General features: G+C 37.4%; 1 protein-coding gene across 1 annotated transcript in view; it reads right to left on the bottom strand.

Annotated features, from left to right (window-relative positions):
• The window catches only part of LOC128594928 (24-hydroxycholesterol 7-alpha-hydroxylase), an 89721-nt gene extending 67440 nt beyond the window's left edge, over positions 1-22281 (bottom strand). Inside the window, exons 1-6 of the mRNA XM_053603841.1 lie at positions 21876-22281; positions 18065-18200; positions 16065-16239; positions 14523-14672; positions 13214-13307; positions 9168-9275 (exon numbers count right to left, since the gene is read on the bottom strand). Coding sequence (XP_053459816.1) covers positions 9168-9275; positions 13214-13307; positions 14523-14672; positions 16065-16239; positions 18065-18200; positions 21876-22052 — 840 coding nt within the window. The 5' untranslated portion in view covers positions 22053-22281. The remainder of the gene's footprint in view (positions 1-9167; positions 9276-13213; positions 13308-14522; positions 14673-16064; positions 16240-18064; positions 18201-21875) is intronic.
• Positions 22282-22293: the final 12 nt, after the last annotated feature.

Raw genomic sequence — 22293 nt, 5'->3', positions numbered from 1 at the left:
GATCCCCACAGGGTCTAATCTCTGAGAGACACCACCCCAAATCTGAGGAAGGCCAGAGGCAAGATGAAAAACAATCATGAGACGAAATCAAAGGAAAAACTCTGGCAGCATGAATAATCAGAGTAGATCAACTCCCCCAAGGAACAATGGGGCAGACACAGCACAAGATCCCACGCACAAACAAATAGCTGAGATGTCAGAACTCGAATTCAGAATCTGGATAGCAAATAAGATCAAATTAGAATTCTAAGCAGTAACCCAAAGGATGGCTCAAGAATTCAATGAATTCAAAGACCAAATGACGAAAAATTTTGACACATTGAGACAAGATGTTGCAGCCCTCAAAGATCTGAGCAACAGAGTAGAATCCCTCAGTAACAGAATGGAGCATGAAGAAAAAAGGATTTCTGACATCAAAGACAAAGCTTTTGAATGCTCCTAAACCCTCAAAGAGGAAGAGAAATGGAGAGCAATAACAGATCACTTTCTCAGAGAGCTCTGAGATAATTCAAAGAAAACCAATATTTGTCTTATAGGGATCCCTGAAAGCGATGAAGTGGCTTCACAAGGCATAGAGTCTCTTCTCCATGAGATTATGAAAGAGAACTTTCCAGCATGCCAAGAGATTCTGAAATTCAGATAGCAGACAGTTTTAGAACTCCAGCATGACTCAATCCGAATAAGATATCCCCCAGACACATCATAATCAACTTCACTAAAGTTAATACGAAGGAGAAAATTCTGAAAGCAGCCAGACAAAAGAAAACCATTACCTACAAGGGAAAGAATATTAGAATAACTGCAGATCTCTCTGCTGAAACCTTTCAAGCTAGAAGAGGATGGTCATCAACTTTTAATCTCCTAAAACAAGATAACTTTCAACCCAGGATCCTGTACCCAGCTAAACTGAGTTTCATTTATGATGGAGAAATTAAATACTTTAATGACATTCACATTTTGAAGAAATTTGCCACAACTAAACCAGCTCTCCAGGATACTCTCACACCTATCCTCCATAAAGACCAGCATAATCCCCCACCACAAAAGTAAACCCACCCAGGCCACACCTATAGTGCATCTTAGAATGGGTACAGATGAAACTTACTAAAGGCAGAATACAAATGTCTACATACAATAACTAAGAAAATGCCATGAAGGCAATGTTGAACAGTTTGATGAGAATATTTCAGATTGTATGAAACCAGCACATTGTACCCCTTGATTGCACTAATGTACACAGCTATGATTCAACAATAAAAAAAAAAAAAATTACATGGAAAAAAAAAAGTAAACCCACCCAGAAAATTTTGATCAAATTCCAACTTCCACAGTCACAAAAGGATTAAAAATGTCCACCAGACTCTCGAAAGGCTTATCAATATTCTCAATTAATGTGAATGGTTTCAATTGTCCTCTAAAGAGGCACAGGATGTGAAACTTAGTAAATGAAGAAGGTAAATGTCTTAACACAATAACTAAGAAAATGCCAGGAAGGCTATGTTGACCATTGTGATGAAAATGTGTCAAACGGTCTATAAAACCAGTGTATGGTGCCCCATGATCGCATTAATGTACACAGCTATGACTTAATAATAAAAAAAAATAAAGAGGCACAGATTGGCTGACTGGATACGAAAACTCAAGCCAGATATCTGCTGCATACAAGAATCTCACCTTACATTAAAAGACAAATATAGACTCAAGGTGAAGGGATGGTCATCTATACTCCAGGCAAATGGAAAGCAGAAAAAAGCAGGTGTTGCAATCCTATTCGCATACGCAATAGGCTTTAAACCAACCAAAATAAGGAAGGATAAGGATGGACACTTCATATTTATTAAAGGTAATACTCAATATGATGAGATTTCAATTATTAATATTTATGCACCCAACCAGAACACACCTCAATTTATAAGAGAAACTCTAACAGACATGAGCAACTTGATTTCCTCCAGTTCCATAGTAGTTGGAGATTTTAACACCCCTTCAGTAGTGCTGGATAGATCCTTCAAAAAGAAGCTAAGCAAAGAAATCTTAGATTTAAACTTAACCATTCAACATCTGGACTTAATAGACATGTACAGAACATTTCATTCCAACAAAACTGAATACACATTCTTCTCATCTGCCCATGGAACATACTCCAGAATCGACCACATCCTAGGCTACACTCTACCTCAGCAAATTTTAAAAAATAGAAATTATTCCTTGCATCTTCTCAGACCATCATGGAATAAAAGTTGAACTCAATAACAACAGGAATCTATGCATACCCATACAAAAACATGGAAACTAAACAACCTTATGCTGAAGGATAGACAGGTTATAGACGAGATTAAGAAGGAAATCACAAAATTTTTGGAACAAAACAACAATGAAGACACGAATTATCAGAACCTCTGGGATACTGCAAAGGCAGTCCTAAGAGGAAAATTGATAGCACTGCAAGCCTTCCTCAAGAAAACGAAAAGAGAGGAAGTTAATAACTTAATGGGACATCTCGAGCAAGTGGAGAAGGAAGAACATTCCAACCCCAAACCCAGCAGAAGAAAATAAATAACCAAAACCAGAGCAGAATTAAATGAAATTGAAAACAAAAGAATTATACAACAGATCAACAAATCCAAAAGTTGGTTTTTTGAAAAGGTCAATAAAATAGATAAACCTTTGGCCAACCTAACCAGGAAAAAAAGAGTAAAATCTCTAATTTCATCAATCAGAAATGGTAAAGATGAAATAACAACAGACTCCTCAGAAATTCAAAATTCTTTAACGAATATTACAAGAAACTGTACTCTCAGAAATATGAAAATATGAAAGAAATCAACCAATACTTGGAAGTACACCACCTACCAAGACTTAGCCAGAACAAAGTGAAAATGTTGAACAGACCTATACCAAGTTCTGAAATAGCATCAACTATACAAAATCTCCCTAAAAAGAAAAGCCCAGGACCAGATGGCTCTACATCAGAATTCTACCAAACCTTTAAAGAAGAACTAGTACCTATATTACTAACCCTCTTCCAAAATACAGAAAAAGAAGGAATACTACCCAACACATTCTACAAAGCAAACTTGATCCCCAAACCAGGGAAAGACCCAACAAGAAAAGAAAACTATAGACCAATATCACTAATGAATATTTATACAAAAATACTCAATAAGATCCTAACAAACAGAATCCAACAACACATCAAAAAAATTATACACCATGACCAAGTGGGATGTATCCCAGGCTCTCAAGGCTGGTTCAATATACGTAAATCTATAAATGTAATTCAGCACATAAACAATAAAGACCATATGATTCTCTGAATTGATGCAGAAAAAGCTTTTGATAATATCCAGCATCCCTTCATGATCACAACACTTAAGAAAATTGGTACAGAAGGGACATTCCTTAAACTAGTAGAGGCCATCTACAGCAAACCCACAGCCAATATCATATTGAATGGAGTTAAATTGAAATCATTTCCACTTAGATCAGGAACCAGGCAAGGTTGCCCATTGTCTCCATTGCTCTTTAACATGGTAATGGAAGTTTTAGCCATTGCAATTAGGGAAGAAAAGGCGATCAAGGGTATCCACATAGGGTCAAAAGAGATCAAACTTTCACTCTTCGCAGATGATATGATCGTATATCTGGAAAACACTAGCGATTCTACTACAAAAGTTTTAGAAGTGATCAAGGAATACAGCAATGTCTCAGGCTACAAAATCAACACCCATAAATCTGTAGCCTTTATATATACCAATAATGGCCAAGCTGAAAAAATAGTCAAGGACTCTATTCCTTTCACAGTAGTGCCAAAGAAGATGAAATATTTGGGAGTATACCTAACAAAGGATGTGAAAGATCTCTATAAAGAGAACTATGAAACTTTAAGAAAAGAAATAGCTGAAGATGTTAACAAAGGGAAAAACATACCATGCTCATGGCTGGGAAGAATCAACATTGTTAAAATGTTTATACTACCCAAAGCAATATGTAATTTTAATGCAATTCCTATCAAAGCTCCATTGTCAAATTTTAAAGATCTTGAAAAAATAATACTTCGTTTCATATGGAATCAGAAAAAAACTCAAATAGCCAAAACATTACTCAGAAATAAAAACAAAGCAGGAGGAATCACGCTACCAGACTTGAGACTGTACTATAAATCTATGGTGATCAAAACAGCATGGTACTGGCACAAAAATAGAGAAGTAGATGTCTGGAACAGAACAGAGAACCAAGAGATGAATCCAGCTACTTAGTGTTATTTGATCTTTGACAAGCCAATTAAAAACATTTAGTGGGGAAAAGATTCCCTATTTAACAAATGGTGCTGTGTGAACTGGCTGGCAATCTGTAAAAGACTGAAACTGGACCACACCTTTCACCATTAACTAAGATAGACTCTCACTGGATAAAAGATTTAAACTTAAGACATGAAACTATAAAAATACTTGAAGAAAGTGCAGGGAGAACTCTTGAAGGAATCGGCCTGGGTGAATATTTTATGAGGAGGACTCCCCAGGCAATTGAAGCAGTATCAAAAATACATTACTGGGACCTGATCAAACTAAAAAGCTTTTGCACAGTCAAGAACATAATAAGTAAAGCAAGCAGACAGCCCTCAGCATGGGAGAAAATATTCGCAGGTTATACCTCCGATAAATGTTTAATAACCAGAATCCACAGAGAACTCAAACATATTAGCAAGAAAAGAACAAGTGATCCCATCTCAGGGTGGGCAAAGGACTTAAAGAGAAACTTCTCTAAAGAAGACAGACCCACGATCTACTGACACATGAAAAAAAGCTCATCATCCTTAATCATCAGAGAAATGCAAATCAAAACTACTTTGAGGTATCACCTAACCCCAGTAAGAGTAGCCCACATAACAAAATCCCAAAACCAGAAATGTTGGCATGGATGTGGAGAAAAGGGCACACTTATACACTCTGGTGGGAATGCACACTAATACGTTCCTTTTGGAAGGATGTTTGGAGAATACTTAGAGATCTAAAAATAGACCTGCCATTCGATCCTATAATTCCTTTACTAGGTATATACCCAGAAGACCAAAAATCACAATATAACAAAGACATCTGTACCAGAATGTTTATTGCAGCCCAATTCATAATCGCTAAGTCATGGAAGAAGCCCAAGTGCCCATCGACCCACGAATGGACTAGCAAATTGTGGTACATGTATACCATGTAATATTATGCAGTCTTATAGAGAGATGGAGATTTTACCTCTTTCATGTTTACATGGATGGAGCTGGAACATATTCTTCTTAGCTAAGTATCTCAAGAATGGAAGAAAAAGTATCCAATGTACTCAGCCCTACTATGAAGCTAATTTATAGCTTTCATATGAAGGCTATAACCCAACTATAGCACAAGAATATGGGGAAAGGGCCAAGGGAGGGGAAGGGAGGGGGTAAGTTAGGGTGGAGGGAGAAGGATGCATGGTGCATCTTAGAAGGGGTACAGGTGAAACCTACTAAATACAGAATACAAATGTCTACATACAATAACTAAGAAAATGCCATGAAGGCTATGTTGAACAGTTTGATGAGAATATTTCAGATTGTATATGAAACCAGAACATTGTACCCCTTGATTGCACTAATGTACACAGCTATGATTTAACAATAAAAAAATTAATAAATTTTTAAAAAATTTTAAAAAATGTAAAAAAAAACAAACCAAAATTAGGATTTAGCCTTTATCTAAGTTGGCTCTTTCTCTTTTTAATACTCAAATATTGCAAGCTTTGAATTACAAATAACCTTTCTCATCTTATAGTGCAAAAGTAAAAATCCATAATCTAAATGGAGAATCATTACCAACTTGGGGCATTTTGATTGTCATAATTTATATTCATTGTTTCTGAATGCCATGTTCATATAGTCAGATAATTTCTATTTATAACAATCTGACATAAAATTGAACTCATTAAAACAATGATGGAACCATTTTAGAAATAAAAAAAATTGGATAATACTTACTTTTTAATACAAACACAATAATTAAACTAAACTACAAATGGTTGTACTTAGTGTTGTTACATTTTTTAATGCTTCTTTTTTCTTAACAGCTTCCTTTTTAAAAAATCTGTTATTCTCTACTTTTTAAAACTAAGGAGCTTTTTAAAAATAAGAAAAGCTTTGTAAAAGAGAATAGTTAATTAAATGTTTACATTTATTACTGAGTTTATATGCAAGAATAAATGACTTTACAAGTTGGTTCTATCCTGTGTAGAACACAAATGTCCTAATGCTATAATTGGGTAAATGAGATGAAAGCTATGCTGTTTAGTATGATGTAAGCACTCCAATTTGTACAAATAATCAACACACTGAAATGGGCATAAATGTATTTATGATCTGTGTACAAAAGACTTAATAAAAAAAAAGAATAAATGACTTTGAGGACTTTGTGCAACCACATTTGTGAGACTGCTCCTAATGATGCCAATTAGTATTTCGCCAAAGGGATCAAGTCCATGGCACAGCTGGGCAAAATGAAGAAGGGCCACCTAGCTTACTGAACTGCAGTTTTGGACAGGTAAAAACAACGGTGAGAAGGGGTAAGGAGGAAAGCTCTGTCACTGTTGTGGCAAAGGAAGATGAACTGAGCATGTTCTTTAACATGGTGAAGTTATTTAACAAGTACTGATGGAGTCTCTATAACATGCCAGATAGTTCTCCACCATTCATAGTCCTCACAAATATGTATATGACTGTTTCTGCTCAAAGAACTTGCACATCTAGTTGGGGTTATGAATATTCACAAGAGAAACAAATAGTTAAATGTACAAGAAGGTGAAAGTTCCTCTTGCACTTAGTGAAAAGTAAAAGAAATATAATACCATGCAAATAAATATGTTTTATTTTGTGAGATATGTAAAAAATTCATTGGGCAGACATTAATTTCTTAGAACTTGAAATGGTGTCCCCCTAGAAATAATTTCATAAATTATGGTAAATATTTTGGGCCAGTTGGCCAAAGTTTTCCTGGATCATAATGGAGTCTGCAGTGACTGGTGCCAAGCTCCTCTGTGGCCTGAGCTCTGAGTCTCATGGGCCTCAAGGCAGAGTACAAAATAAGGAGAGAGGAGGTAAGAATGTGATCTGGGTTCCAAGAAAGGACACCCCACAACCAACACCCCTGCAGGCTTCAGCAGCTCTCTCAGGAGTGATGGAGGTCACAAAAGCCAGAACAGCAGCAGACGCCTCACCCAGGGGCCTTGAGCAGGCAAGCACTTGAGCACTTGGAAGCAAGGATAGTCTATGCCCGTTATTAACAGACCATTGAAAGTAATGATTGAAACTAGGGAAACAATTTCGGTAAGGGAAGAAAAGTAACATTTATTGAACACCTATGTTGACCCAGGTGCTATTTAGCCACTTTTCATTTCTCACCAAAATCATCCTTACAGCTATCCTTTGAGGTAGGTAGCACTCAAATTGATTACTCAATGGAATCCCATTTTACAGATGAGGTCGCTGAGGCTTGGGGAGGTAAACAACTGGCCCATTGTCACTCAGTGCTGGGAATTGGTTGTGGACCTTACTCTAACCTTTCCACAGTCTCTGCCTGCACACCAGGCTGCCTCTTGGGGGTGTCAGCCAAAGCCAGTGAGATGGAACTTTCTCTAATCATTAGACGCTTCCTTTCTGAAATGAATGATTTAAATCCTTTCAGATCAGTGCCAGGAACAAATTCCAAAGAACTGACTTCCCCTCTGGCAGATCAATGGGGCATTGTGAGGCTTTCTTCCGGGGGAATGTTTCTAATGGGGTTTTGAAAATTAATCCTCTGACAAGGGTGGCTGTTTTGTTGCTGCTTTGGAAGTTGTTTTGATGTTTGCTTTTCAACTTTGCTATAGCTTAATCAGTTCCCAAAAATATTACTTAAGGAAAAATCGGATAATAACATTAGCAGTACATAAAGAAGGGGTAAGGATTAGAATATTTTTACTTGACCATGCCAGATGAAATATATATTCTACTAGCTGACATATGTTTGAGCTGAAAGGCCAGAATTTCTATCTCTGCTTTTTACACACTAATTTTTATAAGAAGTACAAGAAAAACAGAATATCATTAATTACAAAGCCTTTTCCAACTTAGGGCTAAGAGGAAGAATGAATAAATCATACTAAAAACTCTTTTCATATTTCTATTTGTTAAAAGAAAAAGGAAGAAAAATGACCACACTTATCATTAGAGATGGGTTGAATGCTCCCGTTTAGCCGAACACAAGTATACAAAAAAAGGTTACCCTTTAATTTCAAATAATATAAGTAGCATCATTAGGCTCATGATAAGGGTCTCCTGATCCAGGAAACTGGTCTGCATTGAACATGAAGTGACAGACAAGTCTCATGGCTCTACTCCAGTTCATGACAGCTTTTAAAAATGAAATAGTCAAAAAAGATGTCTCTACTGTCTTTAAAAGGCTTATAGTTCCATTTTCATTAGTGTCATTCATAGAGATGCTTACAGGACCAAAAAGCCAAGTAATGCAAACGGGAATGGTCCACACCAGGAGGACACGTACACAGAGAGAGAAAGAACGAACGTTCATTGGTTCCAGCTGGTCTTACCATGTTTCCTTTGTGGAGAATGAGTTACTAAAGTCCTAAGTACACCAAAGTCCTAAGTACACGCTAGGAGTTTTGTGAACATTATCTCTTTTTTACCAATAAGGAAATAGAGGAACCAAGATATTGAGTGACAGCCACGAGATTCTATAGCTGTGGCTGGGTATGTCTGGATCCAAGGCCTAACCATTCATCTATTCTCTCTCAAATAAAAGGCGGAAGCCAATCTTTACTCATTTTTTCCAGCACCAATTAGAAGCACCTTGGCCGACACACACAAACTGCTCTATACACAGGTGTTGTTACAACTGGCTCCAAAGTCCTTTCAGGGGGCAAGATCCACTTTGGATTTCTGCTTTGCTTCCTTTGTAACCTAATCAGATTTCATTAGGTATTCAGTTGTCATTTCTATTTCACTACTGAATCTACTGTAGTTTTTTTCTTCCCCATAATAAATGGACTACAAAAAAAAAAAAAAAAAAGAAAAGAAAGAAAAATGAAGGAAAAAAAAAATCAAAGGACAGCAGACATCAACGTAACCCTTATTTTACTAATGCACTTACAGGGACAGCATTGGACAGAGAAGCCCAAAGCAGTAAGAGGCCGTAACTGCTGTAGTGCCGTTCATTTGTCTCCTTCTCTACAGTGTCCATCACAGCCTGAAATAATGTCTGTTGAGAAGAAATAAATATGGTCCAACCATAAATACGTGACAAAGATTAATGTTAGTAAATAAAAGAGCATGCATTCTTCTTTAATACAAAATATATTATTCCTGTCATTCCTGGGCTTTGCAGTTTGACACGGGCTTAGGGATTCTCATACTTACAAGCAGCAAGTGATTAAGAAGAAGATTCTAGAGCTCAACTGCCTTACTGCCTTGGTGCAAACTCTGGTACAGATATTTAAGCTGGATGAACTTGAACAAAGTAATCTCTCTGTGCCTCAGTTTCCTCATATAAAATGGTTACAATAGGGCAGCACCTGTGGCTCAGTGAGCAGGGCGCCGGCCCCATATACCGAGGGTGGCGGGTTCAAACCCAGCCCCGGCCAAACTGCAACCAAAAAATAGCCGGGCATTGTGGCTGGTGCCTGTAGTCCCAGCTGCTCGGGAGGCTGAGGCAAGAGAATCGCATAAGCCCAAGAGTTAGAGGTTGCTGTGAGCCGTGTGACGCCACGGCACTCTGCCCGAGGGCGGTACAGTGAGACTCTGTCTCTACAAAAAAAAAAAAAAAAAAATGGTCACAATATGGTACCTACAGCATAAAATTGTTGTGGCCATTAAATTAGTTCCTACCTATAAAGTGCTTAAAACAAAACCTCTCAGAAGGCAGAGTTCACTTTGGATCTCTGTCCTGCCAAATGAATTGGGAAATTGAGTGTTTTGACTTCCCTCCCTCCCTTCTCTCTCTCCCTTTCTCTTTCATAATCCTCTGCTCTTAGAAAAATGCAAGCAATGCAGAAACATAGACCTCTGGAGAATACAGGAGAAATCTTACTACCCATTGTGCATATTCTTAGCCTATGCACTGTGAGAGAATTCCAGTGTATTATAAATACAACACTCTAAAATCATGCAGAATATTGACATTTGACTTGAATGTGGCAGCTCAGATGAGATTCCATCCAGGGCCACCTACTGTGGTTACTCCCACATGACCATACAAATTCCATGAAGACTTTTCCTTCACGAGGAAGTTTCCCCAGATTTGCCTTTGCCAATGTTCACTCCCTATCATGCGGAAGAAATTCAGACACTGCAACATTTTCATTAAGTTACTTGTACACTTTAATCTTAAACAATTAAGGTCTAGGTGATAAAAATAATGGGAGCTAATATCTATTCACTGCTTGATAAGGGCAAGTGCTTGACAAGTATTTAAACCATTTCAATCCTCAGTACTACTCCAAGAAGCAGGTATTATTACATTCATCATTATACGTACAAGAAAACAGAAGTGCAAAGAATTAGAGAATTTTGCCAGGAACATACAACCTGAAGATGGTTGAGCTAGCATCCACTCCCATGGGCCTTGCCTTGGCTCCAGAATCCACACTCTTACCCACTATGCTTACCGCCCCATAGGAGACTCAAACCATAATTCTAACCTATTGGGAATTAAAAGACCAACAATGTATGATAATGTCGTAGTTTTGTTTTGGATCCTATAATACAGAAAATAACTTTTAAATCACTAGCATATAAAGTATGTGGTACATAGAGACCTACTGCTGTTACTTACTAAGGCACATAGTAATTTTTCAAGAGGGATTGACTACTATAATACTCGCCTTTCTGGGATTAATATTTTCTTAAAGTTGCTGTGAAAAGTAAATAAGAAATTACTTTATGAAACGTCTAAAAAGATAGGTTTTTTGGTATTAAAATTGTTGTGGAAAATAAATAAATAATTACTTTGTAAAATGTATAAACTATGCCTGGCACAGGGCAAGTATACCATAAATGTTAGCTGATGCCTGGTGGTGATCACTTCTATAGTAATGGATCAGCAGAATTAAAAACAATTTACATATGAATTTCATTTTTCAGCTGATGTGTACCATATACACAACGCATGTTTTCAGAAGACAAAGTATATACCTCATGGAAATTCTATTAGATGTATTTCATTACTTTGATGTGCCACGCTGTAGTGCAGTCATAATTTTAAAAGAAGATATAAATTTACTATGTAACTAGAATAACTTGGTGCCTGTGGCTCAAGGAATGACTTGGAAGAAATCACATTTTACATTGATGAAGTGATAACATGTGTATATATTTTTTAAAAAAGGAGACACAACTTTTACTCAGTCTTCAGATTCCCTAGGCTCTTGAAATGGAATTATGCAGTAGAAGACAACAAAATCTATTTTTAACCCGTATTTTTAAAAAATGGGGTATAAAAACATAAACTCAGTATGACCACTACTGGAAAAAAAAAACAGTGAAGGGGTAATGAAATTATCTGAAATGAAATTAAACTGCTCATGAATTTTCAAGCTGAATTATCTCTCAAAATCTTAAACATTATTATATTACCCTCAGCAGACTTCTTTATTCAATTCAGAAATTAGAGTACCTATGATTTAAAATTCCTCATTTCTTCAGAGTAAGAAAAATAAGTGCTATACTAGAGGTATTATCAGTAGGGAAATTTAGCTGGGGATTTAAAAACCATGTTTGCTAGGCCCATAGATTGTGTTATCTATCTGAGTACACCTTTTATTACACATATGCTTTTGCCCTAAATTCTGGACAGTAATACGAACAAAAATGTGTTTTCCTGGGTTGTTTTTAAAATAGAAACATTAGCTGAAACATAGTTTGCCAACGAAGGGCATTCCAGGATTTCTGTTCCCTTTATTCAGGAGAGAGAAACCAAACCATTCACACATTCCTTTTTCCTAAGGTCATCTTCCTTTCTAGTTTCAGACAGAGTTGTTTATAACATTTGCTGTATAATTAAGAACAAACAAAAACTTTTGATGTCATCTTTAAACACTAAAAGATTAGGTGGTGCCTGTTGCTTAGTGGGTAGGGTATCGGCCACATGCAACAGTGCTGGTGGGCTCGAACCCAGCCCCGGACTGCTAAAAACAAACAAAAAAAATAGCTGGGCGTTGTGGCAGGCACCTGTAGTCCCAGCTACTTGGGAGGCTGAGATGAGAGAATAGCTTCAGCCCAAGAGTTTGAGGTTGCTGTGAGGGTAACAAAGTGAAACTCTTGTCTCAAAAAAAAAAAAAAAACCTGAAAGATTAAAAATGAAAATAACCATGATGAACTCTTACCTAGACTTTCTTATGTTCTAAGCTCTTCATAAAAATTAAATCATTTATTGCCTACTACTTTATGAGGTAGGTAAGGAACCTGAAGCCAAGAGGTTAGATACTATGTCCAAGTTTAGACAATTGGTGACTGCATTTGAGGCCAGGCAGCCCAGACCACTTGAGAGCCAGTCTCTGAAGCAGACCCAGGCAGTTTTCACAGCTCCTACAGTTGATTCTGATGGGACGTCAGGACTGAGTCAGCATCAGAACCACCTGGAAGGCTGGTTAGACCACACACTGCTGGGCTCCACCCCAGAATCTCTGACTGAGTGGTCCCAGATGACCACTGGGCTGGCCTATGGATCACATCTAAACCACCGCAGATCCAGAATAACACTCAGGGCACTGAACCCTAGTGCCTTGATGTTACAATTAAACCATTCTACCTCCTTGTATTTGAAGAGAGGAAACAACTAGTGGGCAGTGGCATCAAGAATAAAATTTACTTTGTAGAGCTTTAGGAAAGGAAAATTCCTAAATTTCCATTGTCCCATCTGTCACTATTGATATTGATGATAATATAAAAATCAATAAAAAGTATCAGAATTGTGTTTTATTTTGGTGTTTGTCATCTTAGTTTTTTTCTTATGTAGAACAGGAATACCTCAGTGTTCAAGGATGTAATAATAAAATACCGTACCAACGCATGTCCTGTATAGGAATTAACATAAAAGTGGTGTCTAATTAACCTTATGTTTTTTAGCAAAAATATATTTTATCATAGTTTATTACTGTCTCATCTCATATATTTTAGCAAAAAAAGATAAAAAGTACTTACCATGGAATTATCTTTTGCAGATCTGTATGTTTTTATATCTGGAATGTTTCTTTCAAACAGTGTGAGGAGCCATTTTTTTGATTTTGACCAGTTTCTACATGAGAAAAAAATGTGTAAAAATTAATTTGAAAGCACCTTAGGAATAACAGTTACCGCATAAAAGGGAGGAAATTTCTGTGAAATCAGAATTACTTTTCCAAATTTCTTCATTTTCAGTAGAATTTGATGAATAGTCTACCTTCTGAATTTACAAGGACAAGTGAGGGGACAAGGTAACCACACTTTAGTGTCTTCTGTAAATAAATGTTTGGATTCTTATTGGATTGGCACTGGATTAAGAGAAGAGGCCCACAACTTGCTTGGTCTGCTCTAACTGGGGCTGCCGTAAATTGCGGAAGCATAAAAAACCAGCACAGGACCAATTGCTGGGTTTAAATCAGGAAAAGCAAACTGACTATAATCATTTTAATCTTTTCTGACCAGTTCATATAGAATGCTATGGTCTGAATATTTGTTTACCCTCTCAAAATCTGTAAGCCTGACCCCCAAGGTGAAGGTATTAGAACATGGGCCTTTGGGAGGTTATTAGGTCAAGAGGGTGAAAGCCTTACGAGTAGCATCAGTGCCTTATAAAACAGGCCCATCCTCCAGGTGAGAACATAGTGACATACTGGGAGTTTGCAAACTAGAAGCTGACTGTCACTAGAACCTATGATGGCACCCTGATTTCGGATCTCCCAGCCTCCAGAAGTGTGGGGAGTAATTTCCTGTTGTTTGTAAGTCTGTGATCACCCCGTCTATGATATTTTGGGTCCATAGTGGCCCAAATGGAGTCAGACATTGATTACCAAGAAATGCAAAACTCTTGCTATTCCACTGTAAATGAACCAGTTTATAAACATTTGTCTGAGCCCACTGTGAGAAATACAGTTGATCACACCCGCTACTGCCTCTGAGCGAATGAGGATGACAATGTCTGATTCTGAGTCTGCTCGTAGCACCGTAACAAGGCATGTGATAATAATAAGCGGTAAGTGGCATAAAAGGCCTCCATATTCATTCATAATCCCATCTCACGCTCTCTTTTGTTTTTGCTCAACAAAGTAAGAGCAAGGACGAAGTGCATCCCGCCTCTTCAGTTCCTCCCTCGATTCGCACACAGACACCAAAAACAAATAGGTCCTAAGACACAGCTTCTCTCCGACTCAAACTGCTGTTATTACATCCACTTAGAGCAGAGAAATATAGAAAGTGTAAATTTTGGAGAGAAACTCGGTCAGGGAATTAATTACAGGAAACAACTGTCTACCTTAGGAGACATTCTGGCATCTGGGACCCATACTCAAAACTTTCATCGTAAGCTCGAAAGTGCTGATGGAACTCTTTGATTTTCGTCTTGTTCGTGGGAAACAAACCTTTATGAAAAAGTATATTCACTGTGACTGGATAAAGGAGATGCCTACGGAGAAAGAAACACATAGAAGTCAGACTCGAAGACGGAAGAAGGCACAGGATACGAAATAAGGTATTATTTATTTAATAGTGCTGCTAGGGTAGATAGTATGGGATAGATCCTCTTGGGAAAAAGTCACTCTTAAGTTTAATATTTGTTTACTGTGGTCAAGATTATTTAAGGAGAACCGGAATTTTTTCTTTACTTTTCTTTTTTTTGAGACAGAGTCTTACTTTGTTGCCCCGTGCAGATTGCCATGGCAGGGCTCCAGAGATCTCCCTACCTCAGCCTCCTGAGTAGCTGGGACTACAAGGCGCTAGCCACAACACCCAACTAGTTTTTCTATTTTTAGTAGAGATGGGGTCTCACTCCTGCTCAGGCTGGTCTGGAATTCCTGAGCTCAAGGGATCCTGCTGCCTCTACCTCCCAGAGTGAGAGGATTACAGGATCCAATATTGCATATTGAAATACAGTATTTATCATCAATATACTGTGGTGTATTTAAGAAAAAGAATATTGAAGATTGTTTGTAATACGACATATTGTTTATTTAAGTTTTATTTACCATCCCATCAGAATCTCCTTTCTCCAAAGTTTCAAAGATGTCCATGAATTTGATTTGTTTTGTTGTAGATACTGAGCATACTGGAGCAAATTTTTAAATGTGGTTGTTTCCTCTCCCCACTCCCATCTCCTTCGGTTTCTAGACTTTTAATAAAATGTTAAATGTCGTTCTGTTTCATAAGTCAGAACTGCTGACCAGGATTCCACTGAGGTGGAAGAGTGACTTGGGTAGCTTTAATTTACCACATCTTACGCATGTGGAATATTTTTCTCACGGCTTCGATGTCCAGCCCTTAACTTTTTCAGAAGGCTTCAGAAAGTGGCTGATTCCATCTACAACTTCTTCCCCTGCTCCTGGCTCTTTGGAGGACACTGGGGCTCAATTCTGAGGCTTTAGCCTCTTTTCAAATTTTACAAACATCTCTTGCACTCTTGCCATCACTTTAGGATACATGACGTCTCCTGCTCTGTCAATGTCCTCTTGTTCTAATAACCACAAATTGCACTGAATATTTTATCAAAATTCTGATGGATGGATGACAAGTGATAAATCCACATAGAATATGTACAATTGTATGAAATAACTAAGGAGAAATTACTCTAAATGTAGTACCATGATTGTACTGGCTTGCTTGCTAACAATAAAATGAAAATGTTAAACTCAAAACTGCCTATTAATTAGAATTTAAAAATATCAAAATAATCTATATCCTAGTTAGGCAGATTTCATTACTACACCAGATTATTTTTAAAATTCAACATACAGCTTTCAAATCTCTTTATGCCATAAAAGGCAACATTAAATCATACCAATGTAACTATTTACCTATTTACCTCACTAATTCATTCAGGTCCATCGTCCCATGAGTACCTAAATTCTCTAGTTGTCCATGTAATTCTTCAGTCACTTGTCCAGGGAATCGACAGAGATTGACAGTCCCTATTTTCCCTTTCACTACAATATTGAGTTTCTCGTGCAGTGTAAAAAAGACATTCTTTGGAATTGATGCTATAAACAGAAAAAAAATATTTTCAAAATAAGCAAGAACTTGAAGAATACAGTCAATATACCTCTACTACTATTTGGTTACTAGGGACTATGGCCAAAGTCCTCTGAGCACATAAAATCACCTCCTGTGAATAAAAGCAGGTAAAGATTCATCGTATAATCTGAAATAGTAAAAGCCTCAGGGGTAATTCACTTTAAGGGATGATCTGTCATGGTTAAGAGGTTTGGGATTTCTTTCCCCAGCCCTCTTCCCTCTAAAGCCAGGTGTTTGGAAAACACACAGTATTTTACATAGTCAAGCAATTCCATAACCTGTTCTGTTTGTTCAGAACATTCTGTACTTTTTCATCCCTACCCTCCCACCTCCTACCCCTGCTCCTACACACCCATGTCCATAAACCACTAAGTTCAATTTATCCTTCAAGTATCTTTTTGAATATTCCTTCCACCAGGAGGCCTTTCCTAATGCCATGAGGAATTCTGAGCCCACCATTTCCCTCAGACTCCTTCCATGATACAAGCATACACTGCTGGTCAGGCTGGGGTGGGAAGAGTATGAGTCAGGTTGGGTTTTTGTTTGTTTTAACTCGTTTCTTTACATTTTTCTTTTATTGTATCATCCTTATGTTTTTCTTTTATTGTATTATCCTAGAAGAAACTTTTTTAAAAAATAACTTTGTATTTTGTATTTTATCATCCTATTATGTGTAAGTTACACTCTGCTTAAGTCAATTAAAAGTAATTTTTACATTTCTTGAGCATACATTTTCTATATGATGGGGCAATAGATTGGAAATTGGAAGCTGGCTCAAGAGTAAATACTAACATATTACACCTGTTAAATAGAAATGTTTAAACATGAAAGTCCTCATAAGAGGCGCCAGTGAAAAAACTTGATTATATCCATATACCTCCCATAGGTTGGTGTATTTTTCTTAAGGAATATGTAACTATACAGATAAAAAGCCTTCAAACAAGAGTCCAACTATCAAGAACCACTGCAGAGTCAAAGAATTTAACCAACATGTGATTTTTCTTAGAAGAAAAAAAATCATGCTAGTGATCACTTAAGAGTTTTTTAAACAAGTGTTGTTTCTTGATAGCAAGAAATGCACAAGAGACTACGTGAAAACAAACAAAATAAATAAAAAAGAAGGAAAAAAGAAAAGCAGAGAAAAAGAACCCATAGGCAGTGGAAGCAAGTGTAAATACGAAGAAAGCAGAGAAAGGAACCAGGCACACAGTGAACCAATTCTGCATTCTCACGGGGACAAATGGCCTCAGCATACACAGTTGCAGCCTGGGGAGAAATGAAGACAACCGGGCCAGAAACATGGTGGCGATTACAATCTAGCAACCTCTGAGGGTGGAGAATTTGGGAAAGGACAAGTGAGCCCCCACTTACCTTAACAGTCCTATGGGCTATGTCAGGGAACGCCATTTTTAGGAAAGGGCTTACTAAGCCCTGGCATCCTACTTTCAGGGAGCAGTGTAACAACGTGTAATAAGGCCATGTAGAACACAGTAGCGGAGCAGAGTTAGTGACATCTTGGGACCCACAGTGTGATATAGAGTCCGTATTTTTCTAAAGGAAATATCCGTGAGGTAACCTCATCTCTTTCATACGTCCAATTAAAATCTAAATGGACTAGGCTGCCAAAAATTTGCTTTTCAATGACCGACCTCATCACGTCCTCTTTTTACCTTCTAGCCTTACCTCAAGAGTAAAATGACAGACCCCCATCATGCTTGATAATTTTTACATAAAAGTAAAACTTGATTCCAGTGTTGTATTTCAAATGGGCTCCCTGAAAACATTCTTTACCTGCACGATAGACAGTGTTTTGCACAGCTAGTTCAAAATTTACTTTTGGGGATTTGAGAAATACATCAATTCCCTCTTCTTCAGTCACAAAGGTCAGTCTGTTTCCCATAGCAAAGACTGTAAATATTGGTCCATACTGAAATAAAACACAGAAACACAGATCATATCAGTAAGCATTTCTAAGCCCTGCGTTAGCTCTAAGACAGTTTTCTTCAAAACCCCAATGCTGAAGTTGTAGTCAGGAGAAAACTGATGATGATCGTATTTGGTAATCCATTATAAATTTTGACTATTTCACTCAAATCTAACTTACACAAATCTTAATTTGTTCTATTCTAATGTATAATGTTCCTTTTGATCACATCATTGTTTATTTATACCTTTTTTTCGGTAGGAAATAATTAGAAAAGAATGATTATGAAAAACAATTAGAAAGTACATCAACACGGACATTTGAACACTATTTTCAAGATATTAGTAGGTTTACAAGCAACCTATAGCTCAATGTTATTTAAGGGAAAGATACAAAGTTTTTACAAAAAAAACCTGCTGCCTTTATAGGAAATGTGGTCGCTCAAAAATGTCCTGCAATTCTATACAGTTTTCTGATATGTTCACTTTCTTTCTGAAATGACTATTTCACCTGTATACCTTGCCTACCTACCCCTTTCCACTCTGAAACAGCGTCCCTGCCTTGTAACTCACCGGAACAATGGAGGCAACCAAGTAAGAGCAGGCTCGTCTTCTCAAAACCTTGCAAGGTGCACTTTTGAACGCTTCTCCACGCTTTCCCTCCTGTTAGCATGGATGGAAGTTCCCATACCCCGTCACTTGAGTCATGGATGCTACACTCTCTTGCCTTCTCTTTGTTCTACGTTTGTGCCTACTCTCTCTTACATCATTAACTTCACCCTCCTAACAGATCCCTCTCGGAAGCCTACAAACATAAGGTTTGATTTCTGGGGGAGCCCGTGACCTTGTTGGGGAAATAATGTGTCATCATTTTCATTGACTTCTAACTATAATTTAGCATTTTCTTCAACTGTGAATCGAGGCAATAAACCACAATCTTACCCATGACTCTATCATCAAAAGAAACTACCAGAGTTTCACATCCCATTACAGTTATTGTAAATATTTCAAAACATCATTTATGCTCATCACTGCTTCAGCATTAGTCATTCCTATTCTCTCGCACACACTGTTAGGTGCTATCGAGTAACTGTGGGCCTAAGAATCATGAAACCACCAAAAAGTAAAGTCCCCTTTTCTCACAGCAGTGATCCAGACATCTATACTCTGTAGGATAATATTTAGAAATAAACATATCCTACATCAAGCACACAAAGTGAACTCAGTGTGATTGCAGGAGTAAGTTTATACCCACGGCAAAGCTGCTATTCTTTCACGTCTCCAATCACGCAACAATACTCCTTCCCAATATTCGTTTTCTACAACTGTTCATAATCAACCCTTAGAAGAGAGATCATTTTCAACCTTAACATTGAAACATCAATGTTAACATTGTTAAGGTTTTATTCAAATGTTAAGGTTTTGTTAACATCAACCTTAACATTGTTAAGGTTTTGTTCAAATGAAAATACTTTGGGCGGTGCCTGTGACTCAGTGAGTAGGGCCTCATATACAGAGGGTGGCAGGTTCAAACCCAGCCCTAGCCAAACTGCAACAAAAAATAGTCAGGTGTTGTAGTGGGCGCCTGTAGTCCCAGCTGCTCAGGAGGCTGAGGCAAGAGATTCGCCTAAGCCCAAGAGTTGGAGATTGCTGTGAGCTGTGATGCTACAGCACTCTACAGAGGGCAACAAAGTGAGACTCTGTATCTAAAAACAAAAGAAAATTCTTAATTTTCCATTTGGAAGGTAGCCTCACTCTCCACATGCAAATGGACCACAAGTATAGACCAATAAGTCCAAAAACATTAAGATAACCGCTGACAGGTGGCAATACGGCTACACAGTGAGAATGATGGTGTGCAGTGTTATAAATTCTGCTAAAAGTGGTTTTTTGTTTGTCTATTTGCTTTCCTCCTGTTCATTTTTTGTGTGTGCACTGGCAGCAGGGTCATTGTTATAAAATAAAGGCAAGCATACACAGTATGTTATAGAAGTGATGCCTATGTATTTTTTAATTAAAATGTCTATCTCGAGATAATTGTAGATTAACATGTGATCTTAAGAAATATTACAGAGACATCCTCTGTACCCATTGCTCTGTCTTCCCAAGTATTAACATCTCCTAAAACTGTAGAACAGTAACCCAACCAGACTATTGACATTAATACACAATACATGCATTTCCATCACAGCAGTGACTCTTCACATGCTTAAGGAAGGTTGTGGGAAACAAAGGAGTATTTCTTTAGCAGGTATCATTTTCCATCTATCAGACGAGCAAAAGTTACAAAGAATCGTGGCATCCAGTGTGGCCCAGGATATGAGAAGCAAGGCAATTCCAGCAATTCCCCACACTCAAATTAAAATTAAATATATTGTTACATCTTTTTTCAAGGGTAACAACACATTAATATAAACAATTTAAGTATGCAAGTCCTTTAACTTAGCAGTTTTACCTTTATCTTGAGGAAATAATCAGATACATGCAAAACGTACAACCACACAATATATACATGAACGTGCATCCACGCACACATACAAAATGTTCATTAAAGCACTGGCTGAAATAAAGAAAAGAAGTTAGTAGCAACCCAGATACATAATTCATGAGACATAATTATCCTATCCTCATAAAACATACAGTCATTAAAAAGAAGATTCAGAGAAGTATTTAATAACATGGGAAGATTATTAACATTGTGTGATAAATTCAAAAGCACATAAAATATCATTACAGTATTATTCAGTTGGTGTTTATTAAATAGTATGTGCATCGAAAAAAGACCAAAATGATATAAATATTGACAGTGTTTATTTCTGGTGTGATATGCTTGGTCATTTCTACATTCATTTTCGTTCTCTTCAATAATTTTAAGTTTTGTACTAAATCAGAATCTCAGAGATTCTGAACGTAAATGATCAGTGGTATATAGGATGCTACTTTGTACAAAAATTCCTCTACAAATCGGGCTAACTAAATAGGAATCCATATGGAGAATGGATGACCATAGAAAGTATTAGAACTAATATACAAAGATGACTATATATTATACAAATTTATTAGACAATCAAATACAATAACATCTTGGTGGTGGGAAAATAAAAATTAAAAGGCTAACAAAAGTCTGTTCTCTAAAGTGCTCAGACATTTGAAAGATGCTTGAAGGACAAAAGCATTTACTACAAAAAGGATTACTAATCTCCTTGGGGTGCGGTGAAAATGGAGCTCTTCTTTACAAATAACAAGACCAGCTGAAAATACGGTTCCCGTCAAAACGATAAAGTCCAACTTTGCGTGCAATTTTCACAATATCCGGGTGTTACCTCTGATTTGGATAAGCATTTATTACAATTCGGTCTTTCCCAATTACTTCAAACATTTACTTAATACGTAAACACTTAAATTTTAATTTCGTTGAAGTAACTAGCACTTAAAAGTTAGTCTTTACTTCCAAAAAGCCACACGCAAGCTGTAGTAGATTTCGTTTCTTTGGCAAAACTTCACATATATCATACTTGCTGATTGTTAGTAGAGGAATTAATAAATAACTAAATAATTTAGGTCCAGAAAACAGGTATGTTCCCCCTATTCCAACAATGCACTTGAGATGCAAAGACAGAAAAACAAAACAAAACAAAACAAAACATTATCTCCTCTGGAAACTTCCGTGGCCACATACCTTTATTCTTGCCTTCTCTATAAATTCTAGAGGAGCTTTCCCAAACTCAAATCCAGCTCCAATCCAAGGAATCCAGCCCTCGATGCACGGAGGTCTATGCACATTCTTCCACTTACGGAGTAAGAGCAGAGCAAGGCAGCCTAGGATTGTAATCGCTACTGAGGAAATCAGTTCCATGTTTTTGTCCAGCAACTTCCCGAAATCAGAGAAGTTTGAAAAAGTCCTGTTGCCTTGGCCCTGGCTCCTTCCCTAGGTCTAGGAAACCCGCCCGGCCTCCCAACCGTTCTGCAGCAGCTTGTGCAGCGAGCCCTCTTTCTTAACGGCAGCTTCCTTTCCCCGCCCCGATTTTTAGGTGATTTTTGCATCGTTTTTCCCTCCCACCTCCACTTCTCCTTCGAGTCTCGGAACTCGCCGAGGA

Source organism: Nycticebus coucang, chromosome 9, assembly GCF_027406575.1.
Source record: "Nycticebus coucang isolate mNycCou1 chromosome 9, mNycCou1.pri, whole genome shotgun sequence".
Lineage (NCBI taxonomy): Eukaryota > Metazoa > Chordata > Mammalia > Primates > Lorisidae > Nycticebus > Nycticebus coucang.
The sequence above is the reverse complement of the archived record's forward strand: the minus strand, read 5'-3'. Positions and strand labels throughout refer to the sequence as shown.